Genomic DNA, 16,307 nt, shown 5'->3' on the forward strand with positions numbered 1-16,307 from the left:
GAAAGAGAAGGGAGGGAAAGGGAAATGGCAGGGTGCTGCAGGGAAGGAAACCATATTCCATGACCATTAGTTATGTCTAATTGAAATGCAATATTGTTTATACTTAGGATCCACTAATAAACATGGAAATGCAAATTAAAAACCACATTGTTTCATTCAGTAACATCACAGACTACTACAGTGAATATGTACATAGAGCTCCCCTAGGAAGCTGGACAATGAGAGGTCCCCAGAAGATGGAAACCAGCCCTCAACCCCCCTCTGCATCTGCTCTTGGGCTGACCTGAGCTCCCTTTGTGCTGAGCACCCCCTGCTGGCCCTGGGCACCCGGCAGGAAGTTTCTGTCTGGGCTCACACTGAGGTCCCCTCACTGTGTCTCTAGCACAGTAATAGATGGCTGTGTCTTCGACTCTCAGACTGCTCATTTGCAGCTACAGCGAGTTCTTGGAGTTGTCACTGGAGATGGTGAATCGGCCCTTCACAGAGTCTGGGTAGTAGGTGCTACCACCACTTGGGTTAATTTGGCCAACCCACTCCAGCCCCTTCCCTGGAGCCTGGCGGACCCAGTGCATATAGTAGTCACTGAAGGTGAATCCAGAGGCTGCACAGGAGAGTCGCAGGGAACCCCCAGGCTGCACCAGACCTCCCCCAGACTCCACCAGCTTCACCTCACACTGGACACCTGCAAACACAGAGGCAGCCTGGTCAGGACACTGTCACTCATCCACTCTTCCTCTCACTGCTGTCCACTCACACACTCAGGATCTCTGGTTCTCCATTCATTACCTTTGAAAACAGCCACCAGGAAAACCCAGCTGAGCACACTCTCCATGGTGAGCAGCTGTGTTCAGTCCTGGTCACTGAGTGGGCTGAGCTGGGAGTCCAGGGCTGGGCTCCTGTGCAGAGCTGCAGGGTCAGGTGGGCTGGTTTTCATGAGCAGAGGGAGGCCCTATTTGCATGTCCTCCTGCTATATAGCAGCTCTGGGTGGAGGCCTTAGAGATATCTCTGCTCAGAGCAAACTTGAACATTTTAGAGATGATTGGTGACATTTTATTCATGAAAGATTAACCCATAATATTAAATGTATTGTTCAAGCTGTCCAGGAAGATGTGACAGGAATAGCCCAGTGTCTGGGCATGTGCTTCTCCCCTCCATCCCTCTGCTCCATGAAGCATCTCATGGACAGAACAGGATAGGGCTTGTGGGGTTTCTGGAGCCCCTTCTTGGATGAAGAACAGGGTGTGAGTTTGTGGCACCCAGTGTCCATCTAAGGACCATGAAGGTCCTGGTGGATCACAGTCCACCTTCAGAATTCTGGGCCACTGTCAGCTCACTGGGTCTTCCTCTGGCTTCCCACTCCCCTCTGCACCTTTGGCTGACTTGAAGCAGCTGTAGTGATACATAAGAGTGTGAGCACAGCTGTGCCATTGTCCCCACCAGGGCAGCAGTGAGTACAGGGTGGAGCACAGGTCCCTGGACTCTTGTCCTCTCAGCCTCAGTCTGTGATGGTACAGATGAGGAAAGTCCTTCAGCTGGGACCACAGATGTGGAGGGCCCAGCTCGTCCACCTCTCCCTTCTGCTCTGCAGACCCATGTGCTATGTCCCCAGGCAGCAGGTCCCCACTGTCTGCAGCAGCTACAGTGTCCCAGATGCCAGGAGCATCCCTGCAGTGCAAATGGATTTGGGCTTCTCCTTCATCCTGGAACAAAGTGCATGGACACTGTGCAGCCCTCCCCAGCCCACCTGTGGGTCTCCTGTCCTGCCTTCCCTGGTCTCTGGGCCTCTCTGCCTCTGGGGACATCTGACTGGGGCAGAGAAAGTGGATCCCAGGCTGCTCTTCCCAGAGTCACTACTGCTGTCCCTCAGGGTCAGTCAGACGCCTTGGCCTCTGATCACCTGGGAAAGACCTCAAATGTGAACAGACATTGGGCTCCTTGGCCTGTGGTTCTGGGGGCAGAGCTAGAGCAGGAGAAGCCATGTGGGTCACACTGGGTCAAACAGAAGTGGACAGGTCCTCCTCTCAAGGCCCTGGGCTTGATGAGGATTAATCAAGTGAGTTCCTGTCACTGGTGGGTCAGCTCCAGGGTGGCTCTGTTTGACCACAGATGTGCAGTGGGTCCTTTAGCTCAGGCAGCCACAGGAGAAGGAAGGTCACCTGGTGGAGGCAGCCCTGTGTGTCCTTCATGGTCATGGTGGAGATGCTTGGCATGTCACAGAGATCACTGTGGGAGGAGCAGCAGCACAGCTGGACACTAAGGTCACAGAGCTGTGATCTCCTGCTCTCTCAGACCCAGCAGAGGAGCATCCCATCGCCAGGAGCTTTTAGTTCCCTTTAACTATTGATGTGTGTCATGGAGGCCACAGTTGAACTGTGTCCCTTGTGAAATTTTGTGACATCTTTGTCAATGCAGGTAACTAGGAATCTAGCAGATGATGGGGTTTACTGGTGGTGCCCCAGGTGTGGATCAATGGCACTTTAATGGGAGACTCCCCAGGGCTGGTAGAACCTTCCTGGCACCCTGAGCCCCAGTGGGACCCCAGCACCACTCAGGGTCCAGCCTTGTCTGCCTCTCTTTGCCTCCTGCCTCCTGCCATGTGGTGCTGCAGCCTCAGGGCCCTGGTCAAGAGCAGCACCTGGGTGTTTGCACCCTGGTCTCCAGAACCTGCTACAGCACAGCTCTCTCCTTGTGAACCCTCAGCCTCAGGAACTGCTTAGAGTAGCAGGGAGTGATGCTGGACAGGACCTCTGCCCAGTGCGCACTGCAGGTGTTAAAGCACTTTACATGATCACCATGTTGTCCCTTAAAGGAGATATGGATAATATGCTGTCCCGTGGGGAAGAATGTCATTTATCCAAGAAGAATGGAATCCTGTCCTGCTGGCCCTGGGCATGGCCCTGGAGCACATGGACCTAGCTGAAATGAGTCAGGCAGAGGGAGACCATCACCACACCATCACTCATGTGGGGAAGCTACTGCAGCAGGTCCTGGAAAGAGAGAGGACAGTGGCCCTGCAGATGGGAAGGTGCAGGGAGGGCGAGGGTGAGGGTGGGTGGTGAGGGCCACGTGCAGAGAGGGCCTTGTCCTGGGGCTCTGCAGCTCACAGGGCACCTGTGGCCCACAGCCAGGCTGTGCTTCACAGTGACTGGGGCAGAGCAGCTGGTGGGCTCCCCACACCCAGGAGGGACAGGTGATGGACAGCTGGATGTGCACAGCCTGGGACCCATCATGATGCCTGGCACCCCTGTGTCAGGGTGCTGTCCTCTGCCTCACTAGAGCTAGGTTTCAGTGTAAGTGTGAAAATACAGCTGGAATAGCCAGCTGCTGTGTGATGGAGAGAGATGCTGACATTCTTAGTGATGTTGATAATCAAACACCATCAACTGAGAAAGATAACAGCATATAAAACCTCATTGTTTGGTTCTTCAGGTCTTTCAAAATATATTCAACTTTAAAATTTCTAAATCTAATTTACATACCTAAAACCAAATATGCTCATAAAGATAGGCTTAGGCAATGAAATACAGAGGTTCTGCATGTTAGGGGCATCATGTTTAGGGAAACATATCCCAGCATCCACCAGGCTCAGGAAGGAGCTGAGTGATGCCCTGCAGCAAGTCCTGAGCAATTCCTTGAGACAAAGGAGGCAGAAACTAAACCTCTGGGGAAATATCCTTTGGGAAAATGCCCTCTGAATGCAGATGGAATTTCACTTTTCTTTTATAATGCAAAGAAGAATTGTATAATGCATGATGATTAGTGAGGTGTGTGTAAGGACATCAGAGACATACAATCACTAAAAATAACGGTATTTGTGTTTTTCATAAAGAATAATTAATAGTAATTTGAGAAATTGTTGCTATGTAAAGAAATTTCACATATTCCAAATGCACAGGAAGCAACTTTTCTCTCATAAAATTTTGTTTATGCATCTATGAATATGTCAAAAGCCACCATTCTGTAAAATTATATTGTTCCCACAAAATGTAAAAAAGATCTAATACTTTGAAGTATTATTGATAGAAACCAAAATGTCACCAGTTGTTATAAAACATGGTACTCTAACTTTGTAAATCACTATTTTATGGAAATATAATATTAATAATATATTTATTAACAAGCATGTATTTCTGAAAATATAAAAATTATTTAATTTTCTGGAATGAACCAGGAGTACCTTAGGACAATCTGGGATATAACAATTTTGCATGTGTTTCCTCACCCAGACTGGAGCAGACCCTCAGGACAGGGTGGGCACTGATGTGAGCAGGGACAGAGCCCAGGTGTCCCTGTCTGTGACCTGCAATGCAGCCACAGTGGCTGGAAACCCAGGCAGGCTCCACGCTGCCTCTCCCCAGCAGCCAGGTGTCCTGGGGCTTCTCAGGCTCAGGGTCAGCTCATAGCGAGATGGGGTCAGTGTGGTTCTGGACACAGCATGTCTTCAGGGTTCTGAGGCCAGTGGCCGAGCTGACCTGCAGCTTCCACAGTTAATGCAGAGCTGACCACCGTCCCCCATGGGTCTTTGCTCAGGGATCCCTTTTCTCTCCAAGACCTTGCTCAGCTCACCCCTGTTCAAGGTCATACAAAGCTGCATGAGGAGGGGACCTCTGCCCTCAGAGCCCTGGTGTGGTGCCTGGGTGTCACAGAGCCCATCAAGAGGGATAGAGAGCTGACATATGCCAAAGTTCACTTTTTTTGATGGGGTTATAGGAATTGAACTCAGGGGCACTCACGGCCCCAGCCCCAGCCCTATTTTGTATTTTATTTAGAGACAGGGTCTCACTGAGTTGCTAGGTGCCTCACTGTTGCTGAGGCTGGCGTTGAATTGCGATTCTCCTGCCTCAGCCTCCTGAGCAGCTGGGACTAGAGGCATGTGCTGCTGAGCCCCACCCAGGTTTACCCCTAATATACACATTTCTGAGGATTTAGACGGTTTAGGGCTATCTGTCGGCATTCCTCAGCTCAGTCCTGTTTATGTTTGGGGACAGAGGACAACTTGTTGTGCCTGCTGATGGTGGCTTTAGAAGATCAGCTGCCTCCATGGTTCCTAACACTTAGGTGGTGGCACAAAGGTCTGTTCATTCACATGTGACAAGACAAACTGTCCCCTGTCATTTCCAAAAGTCTCTTGTGCCTGGATACCTTCAGGTACAATGTGGACTTCAATACCTGTGTGCCTGACTACCCACCTCACCTGTGCCAGGTGTGAGCCATGGGCTCCAGCAGCCAGGGCTTCACATGGCCTGAACTGAGGTCACATGTCCATGCACTGACTGTCAGCCTCACGTGAGACTGTGCCCTGCATTACTGCTGTGATCAAGATTGTGTGGCTCCAACATCTCCTCCCTCAGCTGTGACCCACCTTGCTGCAGAACTTTCCTCCGCAGCCTCCTTCTCACTTCAGATGATTTCTCCCCCAGTTCACGGATGACGGACATCGCTGACCAATTAACACTGCAGCCATGGCCAGGAATGCTGTGAGTTCCACTTGAAAACTGTCCCTGTTAACTCACCTGCTTTCTCTCTAAGGCCTATTCCAGTTTTCCCATTGGAAACCCAGAGAGCAGTGGAGCAGAACTCTTGGGACCAATGCAAACAGCACAGTCACAATACAATAAACAGACCTTGCAGGGAAGGTGACCTCCATCCCTGGTCAGAAGAACATTTGTTCACAGGATGAGACAGAAACAAGAGGATGGGTGGAGGGAAACTCTGGGAATGGGGCCCTGGGTGGGAAATTCCTTCCCAGGAAGCTCATATCTGGGGAAAATTACAAAAACAGAACAACTTTGATTTTGAATTTGACCTGGATCCCAGGCTGAGGAGTTCTGACTTGGCCTCCAGAGATGGGACCCTCTTGCTGTAGAAGTCTGGATCAGGGCAAGGTTAACATTCTTTTCCATGTTCCTGTGATGCTGCTTCAGACACACAGACGTGGCTCCCCCTCTGTGTGCACAGCAAATAAGGAGAAGGAGTCACACAATATTTAAAATTTCTTAGCCTCATTGGGAGAGTCAGCTAGGATCAGAAATTAAGGTTGAAATTTGGGAATATGATAAACCTACCAAGAACATGGACTCACAGTAGAGATAAAGAATATTATTTATTGATAGTGGCATTTGAAAATTAAATGCACAGAGAGAACTTTTCCTGATTTCAAAGATTAACCATAACTTCTTCAAACAAATGATCCCCAGGAAATTTCTTCACCTTTCTGGGAGCAGAACTTCCCTCAATGCCCCTGAACTCTTTCCGGCTCCTGAGGTCCCTCCTTACACGTCATGAGCCCCCTGATGGCCTTGAGCCTCCAGGTGGACCTAAGATCATGAGCTTTCCCTTGTTGTCCTGACCCAGTGTGGGTCCTGAGTCCCTGCTTGTAATGAGCTCCACTGTCCTGAGACACCCCAAGCTGGTCCTCAGGTCCCTGCTGGTCCTCAGTCCCCTGCTGCTCCTCAGCTCCCCCTGCTGGTCCTCAGCTCCCTGCTGGTCCTCAGCTCCCCCTGCTGGTCCTCAGCTCCCTGCTGCTCCTCAGCTCCCCCTGCTGGTCCTCAGCTCCCTGCTGGTCCTCAGCTCCCCCTGCTGGTCCTCAGGTCCCTGCTGGTCCTCAGTCCCCTGCTGCTCCTCAGCTCCCCCTGCTGGTCCTCAGCTCCCTGCTGGTCCTCAGCTCCCTGCTGGTCCTCAGCTCCCCCTGCTGGTCCTCAGCTCCCTGCTGGTCCTCAGCTCCCCCTGCTGGTCCTCAGCTCCCTGCTGGTCCTCAGCTCCCCCTGCTGGTCCTCAGCTCCCCCTGCTGGTCCTCAGCTCCCCGCTGGTCCTCAGCTCCCTGCTGGTCCTCAGCTCCCCCTGCTGCTCCTCAGCTCCCTGCTGCTCCTCAGCTCCCCCTGCTGCTCCTCAGCTCCCTGCTGGTCCTCAGCTCCCTGCTGGTCCTCAGCGCCCCCTGCTGGTCCTCAGCTCCCCCTGCTGCTCCTCAGCTCCCTGCTGGTCCTCAGCGCCCCCTGCTGGTCCTCAGCTCCCCCTGCTGCTCCTCAGCTCCCTGCTGGTCCTCAGCGCCCCCTGCTGGTCCTCAGCTCCCCCTGCTGCTCCTCAGCTCCCCGCTGGTCCTCACGTCCCTGCTGGTCCTCAGCCCCCTGCTTGTCCTCAGTGCCCCCTTCAGGCAGGGAAGCCAACAGAGGGCAACACCTGGGTCTCAGAGAGGACATGATGCAGGTCCTCACCTGCAGGAGGACCCTCCCCAGGCACCACGGTGGTCTCTGCACAGGAACAGGCTTGGGCATTAGCAGATCCAGTTTGGCTGCATGCTGTGGCTGCCCAGAGCCCTGAACCCTCTCCCCCCACAGTGGCCCCATAGGGGCACCACTCCTCCACAGAAAATCTTATTAATCTTCCCCAGAAATGTTCACCATAATTGATCTTAGGACTATCAGCACAAGAATCTCCAAAACAAGTTCAGTGTAGGTAAACTTCTTTTTTACTGTTGCTCTATTCTACTTGGCCTGGAAGTCATCAGCACCTGTGTCCACAGGTGCTGGACACCCCTTTGCTGGTTTTTCACAAACACTTATGGACTATCTCAAATAAATAACAACACATGCAATAGTTTGTAGAAGTGTGCTCACAATTTCAGAGTGTGACAAGAAAAGATTTTTTAAGGTGGCCTCTGGCCTTGGGCCTGAGCTTCACAGAGAGGTTTACATTTCAAAGATAAGAGATGACTAACTGGGCTCCATGGTAACAGCTCCCTGGTTTAGGCTGAAACAGCCTGAACTCAGAGTTCAGGGGCACTGACTGAATACAGTGAAATATGTGCCCTCTGAGCCTGGCTAGCACCAAGTAAACCTGCTTCCTGTTACTATCTGTCTTGCCTCCTCTGTCCCTGCAACATCCTGAGGACTGGATGGAGCACTGCATTAAGTGTCAGTCCTGCTGGGCTTCAGTCCCCTTCACCTTCTCTGTCTCTTCCTTTTTCAAATGGGAATATTCACCCCTGCCATGGGACTTGGGAGTATGGAATCCCTCTTTGATCTTAAGGGTTCAGTAGAGATTTCCTTGAATCTTTGAAGTCTTTGCACTGAACTTCTGAGCTCTGTTGGAGCATTTACGAATTTAGGGATTCAAGGGTGAAGAGTGAAGTGTTCTGCATTATGAGATGGATGTGAGAGCTTTGTGTTCAGGGATAGAATGATTAGGTGTGCATAATTATCCTCCCAAATTCCATTTGCTAAGGTTGTTCTGAAGCCCCTTGAGCTATGGGGGAGTAGGGGATCCCATAGGACATGAGGACATGCCCTTCAAGGGTGTAGTCAGACCTGTCTCTTCCTCCCTCCCTTTTGATTCCTATCAGTGAGGAGAGTGCTTCCCCACAGGGGGCTCCCTGCATTGCCCCCTGCACAGCCAGGAAAGGTGTAAATACAATGGACTCATCTGAACATGGTCTGGAGCATTTGAGGTCAGGAGCCAAAATAAATCTGCCTCTTTAGGTGTTGGTGGTCTCAAGTGTTTCCTTTAGAAATGCAAAGTGAGGGGCACCATGTTCAGGGAAAGTGATCCCAGCTTCCACCAGGGCTCAGGAAGGAGCTGGGGGAGGCCCCCAGAGCAAGTGCTGAGGGTTCAGTGAGGCACAGGAGACAGAAACGAACCCACTGGGAAAATGAGCCATGGGAAAAAGTCTATGTGTATCACATTAAATAACACTTTTGCTCACTAGTGAGAAAAGTATTGCATAAAATATGATGATTAGTTAGGTTTATATAAGGTCATCAGAGACATAAAGCAAAGGAAAATCATTGTATTTAGTATGAAGAAAAATAGATGATAATTTGAGAAGATGATGACAGGTAGAGACATTTCTTATAGAAAATACAGGCAGGAAGAAATGACTGATCAATACATTTTGTGTATGCATCTATAAATATTCCAAAATAAACCACATAATTATGCTTACTTAAACCACTTGAATGAAATATTAAAAATGATTAAAAATGTTAAAGTATTATAGATTGAAACAGTAGTGGCCTGCATTGATATAAAATATAAAACTCTAACTTAGCGACTTATGAGGTTCATGTACAAAATCAGTGTTATAACACTCAATCACCATCTTTTAGAAATTCCAAAAAGGGATATAACCTTCTGGAATGAACCAGGAGTATCTTAGACAATCTGCAATAGGAAAATTGCTGCTGCTCTTCCTCACCCAGACTGGAGCTGGACTCTCAGCCCAGGGTGGGAACTGATGTGAGCGGGAAATGAGCCCAGGTGTCCCTGTCTGTGATCCTGAAACCCAGCCACGGTGGCCGGAAACCCAGGCAGGCTCCGAGCTCCCTCTCCCCAGCAGCCAGCTGTCCTGGGGCTTCTCAGCCTCAAGGTCACCTCATAGAGCTGGGGTCAGAGTGGTCCTGGGCACAGTATTTCTTCTGGGGCCTGAGGCCAGTGGCAGAGCTGACCTGCAGCTCCCACAGCCCATGCAGAGCTGACCACCCTTCCTCCAGGGTCTTTGCCAGGGAGCCCCTTTCTCTCCAAGACCTTCCTCCCCCCTGTTTACAGCCACACACAGCTTGGAGCCCTGAGTGTGGGGTGTGGGTGTCACAGAGCCTCATCATGAGGGACAGATAGCTCACATACACCAAGGTTCACTCTGAATATGCATATTTCTGTGCATTTTGTCCAGGTTCAGGGCTTTCTGTCACTGCTTCTCAGTTCAGTCTGTAGACATTTGGTTCAGATAATTCCTTGCTATGGGTGGTGTTGTGTGATGGCTGGAGGTTTGGCAGCTACAATGGTGTCTAACAACTGGCTGCCTTACAAAATCCCTTTCCTAACATAAGAGAAAATAAAACTGACTCCAGATATTGTCAAAGGTCTCCAGGGGTGGAAGGTTCTGGGCACTATGTGGGCTCAATTGTCTAGTGTGTTCTATAACCTGAGGCTTGACAGGAAGCATGCTGAGCAGATTGGGAATGGGAAAGAGTCATAGGAAGAGGACTCAGGACCCCAGTGAGCATTAAGGGGATGAGACATGGTATCAAATGTTTACAGAGTTCACCTGGGCGAGGTGGAGCTCACCTGTAACCTCCAGTACTCAGGATGCTGAGGTAGGAGGACAACTAGTTCAAGGCCAGCCTGAACTTCTTAGGGAGACTCTGTCTTAAATTAAGACACAAAGAGGGCTGGGAAGGAGCTCAGGGGTAGGGCCCTCTTGTATCCATCCCTGGTACTGAACAGATAAGCTTCACATTACAAATACCAGGCAGGAAATACCATTAAAAATTAATGTTCATCAGGAAAAATTGTTGAGTAGCCTGTGCTGACTAAGGAAATTTCAGACAAGCCTGATCTAGAGAAGGAAAAGGCTCTGAGATCCTGAGAAAAGAAAGATCTAGAGAATCTCCATGCAAGGTGGAGTCAGGGCAGGTGCTAATTGGGCAGGTACCTCAGGGTCTGAGGTGACAGCTCTCTCCTCCCTCAGCACCTGCTCCTGTGCTGACCCTGAGCTGCTGTGTGCTGAGCGCCCCCTGCTGGCCCTGGGCACCCTGCAGGAGGTTTGTGTCTGGGCTCACACTGAGGTCCCCTCACTTTGTCTCTGGCACAGTAATAGGTGGCTGTGTCCTCAGTGGTCAGGGAGCTCAGCTGCAGGGAGAACTGGTTCTTGGACGTGTCTCTGGAGATGGACACTCGGCTCTTGAGGGATGGGTTGTAGTAAGTATCACCATCATACCATACATTCCCTATCCACTCCAGCCCCTTCCCTGGGGGCTGACAGATCCAGTTCCAGCCATAACCACTGGTTGTGATGGAGAATCCAGAGACAGCACAGGTGAGGGACAGGGTCTGCGAGGGCTTCACCAGGCCTGGTCCTGACTCCTGTAGCTGCACCTGGCACAGGACACCTGGGGACAAGAACAGTCACATCCTGTCAGTCACCTGTAGTCACAACCTCCCCATGGACCCAGGTCTGACACTGGGGACACTCACCTTGGGGAGCTGTGACCAGGCACAGGACAAGACCCAGCAGCCTCATCTTCTAGACCACACCTGCCTTCCCAGAGACCTCAGCCCTGTCTGAGCAGAGAGCTGGGAGCTCCCACAGCCCAGAGGGCCTTTGAACCCAGAGCAGGAGGAGGGATTTGCATGTGGGTGAGGCTCTTCTGATATCTGGAGAGGCTGAGGTCAGGCTGCCTAGGTCCTCTGTGCTCCTGAGATGTGTCCCTGTCTTGAACCCAGGTGGAGCTTTACCTGTGAGAGGAGAGCAGGTGGTTTCAGGGGAGCTGGAGGGCTGTCAGAGGGGGAGCCCACCCTCCTGAGCCCAGCCCCTTCCTCAGGACCCTGATCCCTTCCTAGTGAGAATCTCTCTCCCAACACCCACTCAAGCTCTGGGTACTGACTGCTCAGTTCTGAGTCCAGCTCACTGCTTTCTCTCCCACTGCCTGCTACTTGTTCCTAGAGAACTTGTGACACTGTCATGTTGGTTGTATGACATAGATGTAGCATTCCTCGTCTTCTAAATGTCCTGTAATCCAGGGCACATCAGCACCAACAGAGAGACTGGATACAAAATGCGATGGAGAGCATTTGGGAACAGGAGGAGACAGACTGTCTAAGTGGCTGTCCTCAGAGGAGCTGTGCATCTGACATGTGACTTCCTCTCTATGTCCAGCTCCCTCTTCATCTGCAGAGGTTTCCCTGGATTCCAAGGGATCAGCTCAGTATAGGTCCCAGGTGAGGAGAGCCATTAGTGAGGGAAGCCACCCTCAATGAACCCTCCTTAAGTCCTGGTGCTCCAGGTTCTGAACTGTTACTGCATTCAGTCGGGCAGGGTAGTGTCAGGTCCAGTAACTTGGGTGCTCCCCCACCTGGGATAACAGGGTGTGGCTCCAAGAGTAGGTGTCACCTGCTGGGGTTGAGTCACACTCACCTGTTCCTTTGTAATCCTGCCCCTTCTGCCTCTTTCATATAGAAAATTCTAAGAAACAGCATCACCCAAAATAAAAGCCCACTTCTGAACGTGCCCCCTCTCTCCTGTCAGCCTCTTGTGACCTTCTTGTGTCCCCCTTTTGGGGAGCCTGAGGCTGGGAGATGGAGAAAGCCATCATGAAGCTTATGAAAGGTATTCTGTGTCTGTGTGGGACTTTGTGTCACCCCAAATTCACACAGTGACTTCAGGTCAGCTGCCTGTGCTGGACGGGGGTGGCAGTGTAGAGCAGCCCAGGCCCAGGATGCTGCTGTCTGGACCCTCAGCAGTGACACCACCTGCCTGTCAGGTTCCAGCCCCATCCTCCCCACACGTCTCACTGGGAAATGTGTCTGCAGACCCCGGGGCCAGCCATGCTCTGGTCCCAGGAGCAGTGCCCATTCTCCATCATCCTCAGGAGGGAGGGTGGAGGGAATGTTGGGGACACTCCTGCCCAGGGAAGATGGAGTGCACAGCTGAGCAGTCAAAATGCTGCCAACAAAACCGAGGGTGGCTCTCAGCAGTGGGCTTATGAGAAGACCCCGCTCTTTGGAGTAAGGGAATGTCTGACCAGCCGCAGTGCCCAGTCCTTGTCTTATCTCTGCACATCTCCATGGGACCTGTGGGGTCCTTTCCTGAGCAGCATGAGCCATGCTCCTGGTGCCCAGCCCGTTCCTGGGCAGAGCTCAGTGTGCTGCCTGAGGACGGTCCTCCTGCAGGTGGGCACCCACCTGGGGCCTGTCCTCTCCTGAGCCCCAGGTGCTGCCCTCTGCTGGCTCCCCTGTGAGGTCAGGGGCCATCAAGGGAAACCAGACCTCATGTGCTCAGTGCAGAGACTGAGCCAGGCCCCGAGGTGCTGTGTCTGTTCCCCTCATCAGTTCCCGCAGCGCCCCACAACCCAGGCACCACCTCAGTGCTTCCTGGTTGTATTACTAGGACACTGTGAGTCATGACCTTAAGGGCCATGTCAGAGCCCTGTGGAGGGGTGACCTGGACAGCTCCTTAGCCCAGGCCCTCTGTGCCCACACTGTCTCCACAGCAGCAGGGACACTTCAGTGCTCCACTTGACAGGTGGGAGAAGCCCATCATGCTAATGGACCTCATGTGCCTCCTTCTGTCAACTATTAACTCCACAATCTTATGAAGCTCAATCTTCTGACCTGAGGTCATGGCCGTGTTCTCTGAGTTAACGCATTCACCATGCTCCAAAGGGAACACTGTAAACAAGTAGGACACTAAACCTCTGGGTCTCAGTGTCTGCTGCCATCAGTATTTAAATGTAATTCTAATAAAGCTCACAGAGGGCAAAGCACGGCCCCTGGAGACCCTTTACCTAGGATGAAGGTTCCCGATGGGCACCCGTGGTGGAAAGGCTGATCCAGGTATTAACAGGTGCTGCAGCTCTGACTTCCACCATTCCATGGTGAGAAATCAAAGCCTGCTCTCTCAGCACTGCTGCAGGTGCACAGTAGGTGGGACTCACCAGAACCTCCTGCTGAGCAGCTGTCTTGGAGGTTCTCCTCCTGCTCATCAGAAGTGAGCCCCACTCTGACCAGCCTCTCCCAGGTCTACTGCCCCAGGCCCTGCTAGCCTCCTTCTCCTCTGTGCACCTCTGGGAAACTTTAGATCAGAGCTATAATTTGGGCAATGGTTCCTGTCTTTCTGTGCCTGGCTTATGTCAATGAGTGCAGTGTCTTCGGGGTCACCGTGCTGTCTCACATGAGAGCCCTCCATTGTTCCTGTCTGAGTAGTATTCCATGATTACTCAGGCTCCCCTGTTCCTGCTGAGGGCACAGGTGGGTGCTGTATCCTGCTGTGGTGAAGAGTGGTGCCTTCAGCATGGGGTGGAGGTCGAGCTTGCTCCTCCCAATGATGGAACCAGGTGGCAGAGCTGAGGCCCTTGTCCATCACATCCTGGACCAGTGAGTACTAATAGTTTCTCAAGCACAGCTCAGGTGCTCACTTTGCTGAGAGTCGGGGTCATAGCAAGATAGAAGAGTCATGGGCCTCAGGAGGACAGAGCTGCCTGCTCTGTGCACACTCCCCTCCCTCCACTCTCTGATGTGGCCTGTCCACCTGACTAGTGCATCCACAGATGTGTGCAGGAGAGGACACATCCTGAGCTGTCCACCCAGGCACCAGGAAAGTGTCCTTCAGAGAAAACCACTGAGCTGTCCATCAGCAGGATGGTGACACATGAGTTCTGAGAGAGATCAAAACTTCTGTATGTAATTCATGAAAAAATGAAGGGAAGAAAGATGGTTTCTGCCTCTTGTGTGAGTGTAACACTCACAACACTGTGCAGTCCAGCCCCTTATGTGGGGACTTCCAATCCTCAAGGCCACTGCAGACATTCAGTTACTGGGTGCTAACCTGCTGCTCCCAGGGACACACAGGGCTGGTTCCTGCTGGCCTCTGATCACACGTTCATCCCTGAAATCACACCTTGGGTCATAGGTGTCCTTGTGAACTAGTCAGTTCCATGTAAACTCACAGCCTGCTCCGTCTCCTACCACCTCCTATGCAGCACTTGCAAGAAATTAGAGAAAATCCTGCCACATTCTTCCTGTCCCCAGAAGGTGCTCAACCCCCAGGCTCAGCCTTCCCACCTGCCTCACCTTCTGTCATGTGTGAGACCAGGAGCTCCATCCAGGGAAGGTTTCTCATCTCCTCACCCTGAGCAGCCTGGCCGTGCACACTTCAGCCTCAACTCCAATAGACACCATTGGTGGCACTTCTGTATTTTCACTGGAGGAACCCAATAATCTGGTCAGTCCAGATGTCACCAGGGCCACATGCCCAGTTAGGGTCAGTGACCAGTTCCCAGAGCACCCTCAGGCTCAGATCAGCTGATTTCTCTGCCTCTTTCTGTAACTTCAAATTTGTGATTCATTCACCCTGAGCTCATGGCCAACATGCAATACCAGAGAATCACCTTTACTCACATACTTACCCTCTTAGAATCTTCCCACCTTCTAACACTGAGGAAGGACAAAGGGCACTATACCAACATCCCTGGATCTAATGTAAGTGCCAACTTGCCAACATAGAAAAAATGTGGAATTCTTACACTAAATTGCCCCTGAAGGGCAGGAAGAAAGCTGAGAGAGGAGTGGGTGACCTCAGCTCGCTGTGCACACTCCGGGCCTCAAGCCTCCCCAGGGTGTGGGTGCCAAGAGCATCAGCAAGTTCACCCATCATTCATATGTGAACTAGTGAGTCAGCATTACATTCTCCTAACCACACTGAGCCAGAATGGAAATTTCAAATCCCGAATCTGTGGCATCAGGAACTACTGCACCCAGAGTTGGTTCAGGAGACAGAATGCAGCTGGTCTGGGGTGCATGTTCCACGGCGAGGACAAGCCCTCCCTCATAGGAGGAGGGGCACCTTCCCAAGAGGCCTGGAGAAGCAGGGTAAGTAACAGACCTCAGCCCAGCAGACATTGACCTCAGGGGAGCTGGGCTGTGCTTACCAGGGAAAGCCCAGGGTCCCTGGCTGGAGAGGGCCTGCAACCCCCATGCAGTACTTGACCTTCCCAGCACAGGTGCCAGAGCTAGGAGGGGCTGGAGTTGAAGGGACTCAATGGCAGGCGTGGACACCCTCCAGGGCACCTCTGCTCACCACACTTCACTTCAGAATCCCCTCCACTCTCCCCTTCTTATTATTTCTCCTGCACAGGAGGACGTGCTTTTGAGTGTCCAAGACTGGACAGCCACTTAGGTGCACTCTTCACTGGGTCCTCGGAGCCCAGCCCCAGCCCCTTTCTGGGAGGAGGAGAGACACTGGGTCCTGGCTGGAGGTCTACGTGTGGATAAGATCAACGGGCACTTCCATCTGAATGGACAGACTGACCTGTGGGAGACACAGTGTGATGGACAGGGCTGGGGAATGCGTCTCAGGAGGATTGGAGGGAGTGATGTCCCAGCACTCTGCCCCAAAGCACAGCACAGGGATAGGGACTCCCAGAAGGAGGGGGTTCAAGCCACATCTCTACACAGGTCACAGGTGCAGGTGGTGGTCAGTTGTCCTCGCAGACCCACAGTCTCACCCTGGTGCAGCAGAGCCACTGTGAAGGAGAAAGGCAGTTCCCCACCCTCCAGGACAGGTGGTCAGACAAGGGGATCCAGCTGTGTGTGGACCAACTCAGAAGCTGAGTGGCACTAGATAAATAAATAAATACCAGAAAACTAGGAGAGAAGAGGGAGGCGTGGGGGAGGGGAGGTGGAGGAAGGAGGAAGCCCTGGGGAAAGAGTGCAGCCACCATGTCCCACCTGCTGTGAGCATGTCAGAGGAGCCCCACTGTCCTGTGTGACCATTGGCACTGGAGAGTCCTCAGGAAGAGATCCAGGGAGTGTCAAG

General features: G+C 52.1%; 2 gene segments (V, D, J or C); both read right to left on the minus strand.

Annotated features, from left to right (window-relative positions):
* Positions 1–389: 389 nt before the first annotated feature.
* On the minus strand, positions 390–901 carry LOC124098276 (immunoglobulin heavy variable 3-23-like). The segment is given in 2 exon segments: positions 390–682; positions 787–901. Coding segments are annotated over 2 exon segments (297 nt in total).
* Positions 902–10,316: 9,415 nt separating this feature from the next.
* Positions 10,317–11,015, minus strand: LOC124098306 (immunoglobulin heavy variable 4-38-2-like). The segment is given in 3 exon segments: positions 10,317–10,331; positions 10,571–10,884; positions 10,970–11,015. Coding segments are annotated over 3 exon segments (375 nt in total).
* Between the last annotated feature and the right edge of the window lie 5,292 nt (positions 11,016–16,307).

This window comes from Marmota monax, unplaced genomic scaffold (assembly GCF_021218885.2).
Source record: "Marmota monax isolate L192 unplaced genomic scaffold, Marmota_monax_Labrador192_F-V1.1 WCK01_AAM20220418_F8-fsc00190, whole genome shotgun sequence".
Taxonomy (NCBI): domain Eukaryota; kingdom Metazoa; phylum Chordata; class Mammalia; order Rodentia; family Sciuridae; genus Marmota; species Marmota monax.